At 42.4% G+C, this 12,704-nt stretch overlaps 1 protein-coding gene across 2 annotated transcripts in view; it reads right to left on the bottom strand.

Annotated features, from left to right (window-relative positions):
* Positions 1 to 12,704, bottom strand: part of CLCN4 (chloride voltage-gated channel 4) — an 81,026-nt gene that overhangs the window by 44,482 nt on the left and 23,840 nt on the right. For both annotated transcript variants that reach the window (XM_056558886.1, XM_056558885.1), the window contains 2 exons: positions 7,444 to 7,631; positions 3,669 to 3,791 (listed from right to left, as the gene is read on the bottom strand). In XM_056558886.1, coding sequence (XP_056414861.1) covers positions 3,669 to 3,791; positions 7,444 to 7,631 — 311 coding nt within the window. The remainder of the gene's footprint in view (positions 1 to 3,668; positions 3,792 to 7,443; positions 7,632 to 12,704) is intronic.

The raw sequence follows: 12,704 nt of genomic DNA, 5'->3' as shown, positions 1-12,704 counted from the left end.
AGTATCAGAGCACCACCACATCTCTATTTATACTTCTCCGTATAAGCGTCATACACGACTGCCCGTCAGAGCCTACAATAGCAGTGCCGAATATCACTTCTTTGCTTTATATAATTTACAAATCTGTTTAACTTTCTGGAGCCGGTTGAGAGATATATATATATATATATATATATATATATATATATATATATATATGTTTTTGCCTGGAATACCCCTTTAAGATTTTTTAATAGAAGTAATTTACAAATCTGTTTTAACTTTCTGGCACCAGTTGATTTAAAAAAAAGTTTTCCAAGGGAGTGCCCCTTTAAGCCATGTTTAGACATTGTAGTTAAAGGGATATTACAGGATTTTTTTTTTGTTCAACCCTTGAAACCATGATGCCAAATTATACTGCTGTGTAATTTGCTTCTATCACTTCCATGCACAGCTTTGTCCTCTTTTCATGCACAGGACACTCACCCGGAAGTGCTATAGTACATACATGTATTTTTATTTTACTGTAGTCTCTGACCTTTCCCAGCATTTCATGCGGCTAGAGACACGATGTCATAAGTCACATGGTCTCCAGGGGTCGTGGCTATGCGAAAACGAGCAGCCGGACAGCAAAATGAAAGGGATTTACTTAAGTAATGCAATTCACTCATCCACCGCAGCATAGCCACACCCCTTGGAACCCATGTGACTCATGACATTTTGACTTTGGGCACATGGAATGCTGGAAACTTCAGAGACAACAGTAAAATAAAAAGACTTTCACTACAGCACTTCTTGGTATGGGTCCTGCACACAGAGTTAATAGAAGAATATTACACAGTATTATAACTTGGCATCATGGGTTTAAAGGCTAAAGAAAAAAAAAATCCTGGAAAACCCCTTAGGATAGCTTCACACTGCCATTGTGCTCCGTACGTAAACGGCCGTTAGGCTCTTTATTCTCTTTTTCAGCCTTTAACCGCTGTTTTTGGGATGAGGCACAATGGGCAATAACGGGTCCCGATGGATCCCGTTTACTATAACGGGGTCCTTCGGGTGCCGTTATTTTGTAGCGGGAATAGCGGGAGAAAAAGATGGTGCAAACAGTAATTTTTCTCCCGCTATACCCCCGGGCTCCCCCGATGGCCGTCACACTACTCTGTGCTAACCTCATTGTAAAAGAAGCCTTGAAGACTAACTATTAGTTTTGTACCCATATTTTAATGCAATTTTTGGAACAAGTCACATTTAAACCACATCCTCTTTGCCACTAAGCTACGCACATATTCTGTTAAGCTATACCCCTTTTTAGGTGAGGCGTAAAAGTGTGTAAAAGTGGCCTAGAACACATAATAAATGTGAGGCATTTTTGCAATACTAAATCTGTCACAATATTTTCTATTGTTCAGATATTATGCGCATACATCTTTACAGGCATATTGTATGGACATCTAAAAGAGAATAGACAACATTGTGATCTACAGATTGGAATAAGCCTGAGAGGCCTTGCTGAATGGACCCTACTATGTAGCATCATCAGTGCTCACCTGTAGATCCCAGACTGCGTACCCAAGAACATGACCCTCCTCATGACTGCTGTCATTACAAAAGTGTTGTTCTAGCTAAATCAGCCATGAAAGCGTAGTGCCTGCCTAGTATTATTGGATATATAAAACCCTGGGTACCCCATTGGAACTTGCAAACTACACATTGTACACTAGACACTATAACATTGAAAAATAATAAAACATCATAATATCTTATAAAAACAACAGTAGACAGAAAAGAGAAAACGGGGAGTAATATGCTCTAGTGTTCTAGAAGTGTATCCCATATATATATATATATATATATATATATATATATATATATATATATATGGGCATCAATATGTGAACTCCATAAATATATACAAAGAACAAAGAAAGCCAATCGGAGTCACTCATGAATAAATAATATCTCTGCAAGACAACAAGTTTATTAAACATATATGAAAAACATTTACATACAATATAAAAAGTGAATTGTGAGAGGAATGCAGCATCAATAAGGTGATTAGAGATGAGCGAACTTACATTAAATTCGATTTGTCACAAACTTCTCGGCTCGGCAGTTGATGTTTTCCTGCATAAATTAGTTCAGCTTTCCGGTGGGCTGGAAAAGGTGGATACAGTCCTAGAAGACTCTTTCCTAGGACTGTATCCACCTTTTCCAGCCCACCGGAGCACCGGAAAGCTGAACTAATTTATGCAGGAAAAGTCAGCAACCGCCGAGCTGAGAAGTTCGTGACGAATCCAATTTACTGTAAGTTCGCTCATCTCTAAAGGTGATATCACCGGTCCGGCATACAATTTATCAATAAGAAGTACATAAGTAGGTCACAAGCTATTACAGCAAATTAGAACAAGAATAAGGTATAATGGCACACTATTGCACTAAAGGGTAAGGTATACCATATCCACCCTAAATACTCAAAATTAGAGTAAAGTGCTAAATAGGTTAAAAAAAAGTGACAAGTACATATAAACTGGCACACTAAACACAGATCTAATAGGGGATGAACAGAGGACAGGTAGTAGTAGGAGCTGGGATAGCACCATTCCAACGCACGTTTCGGTACGTCACCTTCGTCTGGGAGTGGCCCTATCCTGGTCAAACTGTCTATTTATACAAGAGAACACCAATCAACATGCAGAACTGGGATTATGGCAACACCTGTGGCAAACAATCGGCACATTAACGCAGTCACGGACTGCCGCTCGGGAGCCGGAACAGATGCGTCACATGACCGCAGCACATGATAAATCACGTGACTGTGTCATGAAGCTGACACGACTTCCCAGATCCCCGATGGACGCCAGACTGGCGCATGCTCACATGTGACAGGCGCAGTGGCTGTACTAAACAGCATATTGAAAATGCCAATGAGAGGCGCCGACTAGTAGCATGGAGGAGAATATGCAATGTAGTGAGGATATCTCACGGCCCTAAGATAAGATAATAACCAATATAGATACCAAAACACAATTATAACAAAAATGGAATTAGAGAATAAGGAATAAAGAATCAAAAATACTAAATAATAATAAATAAAAATTGATAATACAGTAACCCCCCGACCTACGATGGCCCCGACATATGATGAAATCGACATACGATGGCCTCTCAGAGGCCATCGCATGTCGATGTCAGCATCGACATAAGATGCTTTTATATGTCGGGACCATCGCATTAACTGCTATCCGACAGCGCAAAATGCTTAAGCTGCTGTCGGATAGCAGTTTAAGCATCCCGGACAGGTTCGCTCACCTATCCCCACTGCTCCAGGTCCACTTCGCGATCCTCCGGTGTCTTCCGCATCTCCTCCAGGGTCCTCGCTTTCCGGCATCGTTATTACGTCACTACGCACGCCGTGCCGACGCAGCAGCGTAATAACGTCACCAGAAAGCGAGGCCCGGACCCTGCAGAAGATGCGGAAGAAGCCGGAGGATCCCGAACAAGACGCCGGAGCAGCGGGACAGCATCGGGAGCCCCTGGGACAGCATCGGGGACAGGTGAGTACAGCTTCCTATACTTTACATTGCACGGATCCCTCAACATACGATGGATTCGACAAATGATGGGTCGTTTGGAACGAATTACCATCGTATATTGAGGGACCACTGTAGAGGGAAATCATAATATCTTACCTCAGGGATTCCAGAGCCACATGCATAAGGAGCAAAGACTCTAACCAAAGAAACAGCCAAGAAGGCGAAGGTCAAAGCCCACATAGTATAAAGGAAATAATTTAAAATATATGCACTGGCACCCTGAAAAAAATCACACAAAAAATTAATCAATTCACCGAGCATTGTAGTTATATTTAACATTACACAGATCTTCATTAGTGTTGAGCGGAATAGGCCATATTCGAATTTGCGAATATTCGCGAATATATGGACGAATATTCGTCATATATTCGCGAATATTCGCATATTCGTTATATTCTCGTTTTATTTTCGCGTATGCGAAAATACGCGTATGCGAAAATTAGCATATGTGGAAATTCGCATATGCTAAAATTAGCATATGCTAATTTTCGCATATGCGAATTTTCGCACGCCAGTCTCACACAGTAGTATTAGAGCCTTCTTTACACCACACAAGCTGGAAGCAGAGAGGGGTGATCACTGTGATGTGTACTGTGAAGAAAAAAAAACAAAAAAAAAACGAATATTCGTAATTACGAATATATAGCGCTATATTCGCGAAATTCGCGAATTCGCGAATATGCGATATTCGTGAATAATATTCGAATTGCGAATATTCGCGAGCAACACTAATCTTCATACATTGGCAGATAAAATATTCCTTTCTCATCACAAAAATATTAGGTAGTGATTCGCTTCTTCCTTGTGCCACAATCCAATCCTTCTATTGATCTATAAGAACTTACAGGAGGCCTGACCTACTGAACATGATACGAAAGGGGCCTTATGTTAGCTACATCTAAAGCATATGTTTGTTTAGTAAAATTGGTCCATATGTAACCTGTAGACCAAACGTATGCCAAAAGTTTGTCCGTTTGGCATGCATTTGACATGTTAACATCTGGATACTTTTCCTTGACAGTTTTGAAAACGTGTATTCCACAGTTAAGCATTTCAAATACAGTATGTCTGAAAATAAATTAATGACGAAGTAAAAAAAGGAAAAACGTAAAATATGGAGAAAATCTAATTGGGTTTTCCAAAGTCATACCATCAATAATTTATATAATACTAAGCTTTGAAAGGATATTAGCACAGAGGAGGGTAATATAATGTTACAAACAGATCTGGGGAAGCTGGAGGCTTGGGCAGAGAAATTACAAATAAAGTTTAATGTGGATAAATGTGGATAAAGGTTATGTACTTGGGCCCAGGCAACAAGATGTATGACTGTGTGTTAAAACATTGCTGGACTTTAAACTCAACTTTAGTGACCTGCACCAGGGAGCTGCTGCCAAGACTAATGGGATGCACCAAAAGAGGCATAGAGACTCCAGTTTTTGTCTCTATACAAATCACTGGCCAGACCACACGTTAGTGTGTCCAATTTTGGGCACCTGTATATAAGAAGGACATGGTTGAAAAGAAGAGAGGGTTCAGAGGAGGGTGACCAAGGTAAATAAAAGTATGGGTGGATTACAGGGCCAAGAACGGTTTTGATTCATTGAACAAGTTTAAGAGGGCCCTAAATGCCTCTCTTTCAAAATAAAATATAATATACACAGGTTATGGATACTACATTGCTCAAAAAAATAAAGGGAACACTAAGATAACACATCCTAGATCTGAATGGATGAACTAATCAAAAGAAATACTTTCGTCTTTACATAGTTGAATGTGCTGACAACAAAATCATACAAAAGTTATCAATGGAAATCAAATTTATCAACCCATGGAGGTCTGGATATGGAGTCACACTCAAAACCAAAGTGGAAAACCACACTACAGGCTGATCCAACTTTATGTAATTTCCTTAAAACAAGTCAAAATGAGGCTCAGTAATGTGTGTGGCCTCCACGTGCCTGTATGACCTCCCTACAATGCCTGGGCATGATCCTGATGAGGTGGCATCCAACCACTTCTGGACAGTCTGTGGAGCAAGACATGATATCTTAGATGTGCTCAATCGGATTCAGATCTGGGGAACGGGCGGGCCAGTCCATAGCATCAATGCCTTCCTCTTGCAGGAATTGCTGACACACTCCAACCACATGAGGTCTAGCATTGTCTTGCATTAGGAGGAACCCAGGGCCAACCGCACCAGCATATGGTCTCACAAGGGGTCTGAGGATCTCAGTACCTAATGTCAGTCAGGCTATCTCTGGCAAGCACATGGAGGGCTGTGTGGCCCCCCAAAGAAATAGCACCACAAACCGGTCATGCTGGAGGATGTTGCAGGTGGCAGAACGTTCTCCACGGCGTCTCCAGACTCTGTCACATGTGCTCAGTGTGAACCTGCTTTCATCTGTGAAGAGCACAGGGCGCCAGTGGCAAATTTGCCAATCCTGGTGTTCTCTGGCAAATGCCAAACGTCCTGCACGGTGTTGGGCTGTAAACACAACCCCCACCTGTTAATGTCGGGCCCTCATACCACCCTCATGGAGTCTGTTTCTGACCGTTTGAGTGGACAAATGCAGGGCTCTGCAATGCTCCTCTTGCTCCTCCTAGCACAAAGGCGGAGGCAATGCTCCTCTTGCTCCTCCTTGCACAATGGCGGAGGTAGTGTTCCTTCTTCTGGGTTGTTGCCCTCCTATGGCCTCCTCCACGTCTCCTGATGTTCTGGCCTATTTCCTGGAAGCACCTCCATGCTCTGGACACTACGCTGACAGACACAGCAAACCTTCTTGCCACAGCTTGCACTGATGTGTCAGCCTGGATGAGCTGCACTACCTGAGCCACTTGTATGGGTTGTAGATTCTGTCTCATGCTACCACTAGAGTAAAAGCACCGCCAGCATTCAAAAGTGACCAAAACGTCAGCCAGGAAGCATAGGAACTGAGAAGTGGTCTGTGGGCACCACCTGCAGAACCGCTCCTTTATTGGGGGTGTTTTGTTTATTGCCTATAATTTCCACCTGTTGTCTGTTCCATTTGCACAATAGCATGTGAAATTGATTGTCAATCAGTGTTCTTCCTGAGTGGACAGTGTGATTTCACAGAAGTGTGATTGACTTGGATTCACATTGTGTTGACATTGTGGGTACTCTGTTAGAAATATCTTATCCCCTATCCAATGGATAGGGTATAAAATGTTAGATCGCGGGTGTCCCACCTCTGGGGACCCCCACGATCTACAGGCTGGCAGCGGCAGAGTCTGGAACACAGAAGCTTGCAGCTTTCGTGTTCGTGACATCATGCCATGCCTCCTCCATTTATGTCTATGGGAGGGGGCGTGACGGCTAGTACATAGCCGTCACGCCTCCTCCCATAGACATGAATTGAGGGGGCGTGGCGGCTTGCATCACCAGTCATCGGGCACGGAGCAGAGTTCGCTCCACGCACCTTACAGGGGTGTCGTGCCGGAGATTGTGGGAGTCCCCAGCAGCGGGACCCCCGCGATCTAACATCTTATCAACTATGCTTTGGATAGGGGATAAGATGTTTCCAGCGGAGTACCCCTTTAAAGGGGGAAATATGTCCTATACTCTCTGTGTACTTTTTCCTATTTATTATGTTGGTGTCCATGACTTCAATTAATGGTAATCTTAAATGCACGGGTGAGCGCCACACAAGCTTCTCCTACTCAGTGGAGACCTATGGAATTCTCTGTATACTGATCTCCATTCATGTGAGATGTTATTTGGATTATAATAAACTTTTTATTATTTACTATTTTATGGTCTAGTTACTGCTGATAAAGAACCCCAAAAAATAATAGATATTAAGCAGTTTTTTTTATTTATAATTTTAGTAACAGGACATGCAAATGTTACCTCTGATTTATCAATCATCAATTCCGACCATTTCTGCCACTGAGGGCATTTATCCCGGTCATCAAAGGTGGCTTCATCTGATGTCCAGCAGCATTGTTCATGGCTAAACCAGAACCCATTAAGACATATTCCCTCTTTAAGGTCAGTCATCCAGTCCACGGCCAAGTCTATAACACCCGCTAAAGTACCTAGAGAGTATATGAACAATATTATACATTGGGCACCACTGATGTATAAACACAATTTTTAAATATACAATAAACCATAGATACTAAACTATGAAAGTGAGGAAGTACAGTATAGCTAATGAGAGTTACTCTACAGCAGTGGTCTTCAACCTGCGGACATCCAGATGTTGCAAAACTACAACTCCCAGCATGCCCGGACAGCCAATGGCTGTCCGGGCATGCTAGGAGTTGTAGTTTTGCAACATCTGGAGGTCCGCAGGTTGAAGACCACTGCTCTACAGCATAGTCCCACGTGATATCCCTTCTGTTTTTTGGCAGTTCTTGAACTAATATGACAAGTAGAAAAATAAAAAAAAACATAAAAAGTAAGCACAAATTTTATATATATACTAGCTGAGTACCCGGCGTTGCCCGGTTTTTCCTTTCTAATCCTTGTTGGGGAGGAAAATAAACAAAGGAGGAAGCTTTTGACTTCATATTCCATCCTCACATATTGTTGTCATATCCCAACCTCATATCCTGTCCTCATATCCAGACCTCCTATCCCATCCTCCTGTCCCGTCCTCCTATCTCGACCTCCTATCCCGATCTCCTATCCCGTCCTCCTATCCAGTCCATCTATCCCAGCCTTCTATCTCGACCTCCTATCCCGACCTCCTATCCTGACCTCCTATCCCGACCTCCTATCCCGTCCTCCTATCACGTCCTCCTATCCCGACCTCCCGACGTCCTATCCCGTCCACCTATCCCGGTCCTCCTATCCTGACCTCCTATCCCATCCTCCTAGTCCATCTATCCCAACCTCCTATCCCAACCTCCTATCCCGACCTCTTATCCAGTCCTCCTATCCCGTTCTCCTATCCCGTCCTCCTATCCCGTCCTCCTATCCCGGTCCTCCTATCCCGGTCCTCCTATCCCGGTCCTCCTATGCCGACCTCCTATCCCGACCTCCTATCCCGACCTTCTATCCCGACCTTCTATCCCGACCTCCTATCCCGACCTCCTATCCCCCCAACCTGTAACATGTGTACCAGGTATTCAAATATCTCCAGCTGTACGGAAGTTATGTGGGAACATTAAAGTCCCATGCAAATCAATGGGAAATGTAACAAAAACCCCGACACTCACAAATGGGGGTAGTTAAGGGTTAAATTAACTATCGAGTTTTATCGAAATATCTCCAGCCGTTTGAAAGTTATGCAGTAACATATATTTCCCATTGACTTGTATGGGACTTTAAACATAAACCCCGCCCCTGGCAAATGGGGGTGAGTAAGGGTTAAATCACCTATGCTATGTTTGTTGTTGACATATAAGTAACATGTGTGCCAAGTTTCATGTTAATATCTTTAGCCGTTTGGACGTTTTTGTGGAACATACATACACACACACACGTTGAGTTTTATATATATAGATAGACAGAAGAGCAGCACGACCAGAGAAAAATAAGTGGGTGCAAGCAGCCTCCAGGCAAAATAGCAGAAGATAGTCGCAGCAGTCCCAAAAATAATGAAAAAAATTAGGTGGCTTTATTCCATGTTACAAATACAAGAAGAAAATAAAAAGTAAGTAATAAAATTTATATATATATATATATATATATATATATATATATATATATATATAACTGTTTCTGCTCAATGTGTTTTGCGCCTTAACCAGAAAAATCTTGACAGCTTTTTAATAACTTTATTATTGGAAAAACTGGTCAGTATGACACCCTATGGAACAAGGGTGTCATACAAGGAAGTATTAACCTGAAGTAATAACTGAAGAAAGAACACTCCGCTGCACAGCCTGTATAACAGTGTTTAAAGGGAAAATGACAGCCATGACTGGTGCCGCGGCACACTGCACACTCCGCCCTATATGTCCCTCTTTGCTCTTAACAAAAACTGGGTGGTATGTACCAGGGTAAATGCCTTCACAATATGGCATACAATGGAATTCACATTTTTGTATTACATTTTGTAATATGGCCTGTGAATGAGCTATAATTCTTTACAATGCACATTAAAGTATTGAGGGGCAAGGGAGTAATTGCAACTTACTCCAACTGGCTTCAGAAAGTAAAAAAAAAAATAATGTAAATTACTTCTATTAAAAATCTTAATCCTCCCAGTACTTATCAGTTGCTGTATGCTCCAGAGGAAGTTGAGTTGTTCTTTTCTGTCTTACCACAGTGCTTACTGCTGACACCTCTGTCTGTATCAGGAACTGTCCAGAGTAGGAGAAAATCCCCATAGCAAACCTCTCCTTCACTGGACAATTCCTGATATGGACAGAGGTGTCAGCAGAGAGCACTATGGTCAGACAGAAAGGAACAATAAAACTTCCCCTGGAGCACTGATAAGTACTGGAAGGATTAAGATTTTAACTTTTTAACTTTCTGGAGCCAGTTGATATGATTTTTTTCCCCACCAGAGTACCCCTTTAAGATTATCTATCTATCTACCTACCTATCTGTATGGTTTTCCAAGCTGTACACAAATTTTAGCAGCACCAGATCATATATAAGAGGAAAGGGGTGACCTATGTCTCCGTACATTACACATTATGTTTTAATATTCTGCTGTTCCTTCTTGTATGTTTATTTTCACCAATCTAGCAGCAGATCAGCCATAGATCATACACTGTGTACTCTGTATACCAATTGTATTATGCATTATTAAAACAAAAACAAAAAATCTATAATTAACAAAAAAAATGTAAACTAAACTATCTGGCTATGTAAATATTCAGCTGAAGCTAAAATACATGACCAACACACACTGTGAAACCCAAGGGAGACAGCTGATAGCATGAACAACACTGACATCTTGTGGTGACTCTGGTTAATGATCAAAAGGCAAATCATACTTCCATGTATTATGGGTTTAAAGGGGTATTCCAGGCAAAAACATTTTTTTATATATCAACTGGCTTCGGAAAGTTAAACAGATTTGTAAATTACTTCTATTAAAAAAATCTTAATCCTTCCAATAGTTATTAGCTTCTGAAGTTGAGTTGCTGTTTTCTGTCTAACTGCTTTCTGATGACTCACGTCCCGGGAGCTGTGCAGCTCCTATGGGGATATTTTCCCATCATGCACAGCTCCCGTGACGTGACATCATCATTGAGCAGTTAGACAGAAAACTTCAGAAGCTAGTAACTATTGGAAGGATTAAGATTTTTTAATAGAAGTAATTTACAAATCTGTTTATATTTCCGGAGCCAGTTGATATATAAAAAAAAAGTTTTTGCCTGGAATACCCCTTTAATGTATAATGGAACAAATATTCTGTTGTCAAGGACATATGTACCATAAAGGCAGACCATACCGCTGCTATGGGGCCCTTGGAGAGAGGGGGCCCAGTCCTAGCTGGTCCTATTCCTATTTCTATTGGTAAGAGACTGTGCAGAACTCCTCTTTCCAATGACTTACATTGTCAGTAAATGAATGAGGGACGAGGGGTATTGACCACTGAGCCGTAGAAAGAAAGAAGAAATAATTACATAAATAAAGACATTTATATCATGGGGGCAGAATCGGATGAAACATAGAAACGTAGAATGTGTGGGCAGATAAGAACCATTTGGCCCATCTAGTCTGCCCAATAATCCGAATCCTATCAATAGTCCCTGGCCCTATCTTATATGAAGGATGCCATTAAAGGAGGCCTATTTTAATATTTGTTATGGGGCCATCTTTCTTCTATGTACGTCACTGTTGTTATATTGATTGTACAGGTACCGTATTTTTCGCCCTATAGGACGCACCGGCGTATAAGACGCACCCTATTTTTAGGTGCAAAATCTAAAAAATTCAAGATTTTGAACCCAATAGTGGTGTCTAAACATTGGACTTTGTGGAAAGATGCTGAAATCTTAAGCTAAGAGGACTTGCAAGATAATGACTAATGCTACGCCATGCTCAAATGACCAATCAGCATATAGAACGATGCATAATTTTACATTTCACCCTCCCCTTTTTCTCAGTTTGTAAAAAACCAAATTTACTTCCTGTAATAAACAGAACTCTTTTGGGAGCAGCAGAGCTTCATGCTAAGAAAGAGAGTATACCAATATACCCTGTGTGGTGTACCGTGTTTTTCGCCCTATAGGACGCATCGGCGTATAAGACGCACCCAATTTATAGGTGCAAAATCTAAAAAAATAAAGATTTTGAACCCATTAGTGGTCTTCAACCTGCGGACCTCCAGATGTTGCAAAACTACAACTCCCAGCATGTCCGGACAGCCGTTGGCTGTCCGGGCATGCTGGGAGTTGTAGTTTTGCAACATCTGGAGGTCTGCAGATTGAAGACCACTGCATAGGAGGTAATACTCACGTGTCCCCGCCGCTCCGGACCCGTCACCGCTGCCCTGGATGTCGCTCCATCGCTGTCGCCGTGTCCCCGTCGCTCCGGAACGTCTCTGCTGCCGGCCGGGTATCCTCGCTCTCCGTCGCCGCCATCACGTCATTACGCACGCCGACGCACGACGTGATGACGAGGAAGGAGAGCGCCGGCCATACAGGGGATCCCTGAACGGAGAAGACACCGAGGAGGCAGGTAAGGTCCCTCCCGGTGTCCTGTAAGCACTAACCCGGCTATTCAGTCGGGCTTTTCGGGACCGTCGCGGTGAAATTGCGGCGGTCCCGAACAGCCCGACTAAACAGCCGGGTTAGTGTCACTTTCCCTTCAGACGCGGCGGTCAGCTTTGATTGCCGCGTCTGAAGGGTTAATACAGGGCATCACCACGATCGGCGATGTCCTGTATTAGCCGCGGGTCCCGGCCGTTGATGGCCGCAGGGACCGCCGCGATAGGGGTGTATTCGCCGTATAAGACGCACCAACTTTTTCCCCCCAAAAGTGCGTCTTATACGGCGAAAAATACGGTAATCATGCTAGTTGTGTCCGATTCACAATATATTTTATACAATGTAAGTAATATACTCACATATCTGTCTACACTATTATACAGTCATCATGAAATAGAATGACGTGTCTACATTACCTACATATACATCTGATGGATGTTACTCAGTGGTATCTGTCATACATAGACACTTTTGTATAAAAAAATAAATAAA

The sequence above is a fragment of the Hyla sarda genome, chromosome 2, assembly GCF_029499605.1.
Source record: "Hyla sarda isolate aHylSar1 chromosome 2, aHylSar1.hap1, whole genome shotgun sequence".
Taxonomy (NCBI): Eukaryota; Metazoa; Chordata; class Amphibia; order Anura; family Hylidae; genus Hyla; species Hyla sarda.
The sequence above is the reverse complement of the archived record's forward strand: the minus strand, read 5'-3'. Positions and strand labels throughout refer to the sequence as shown.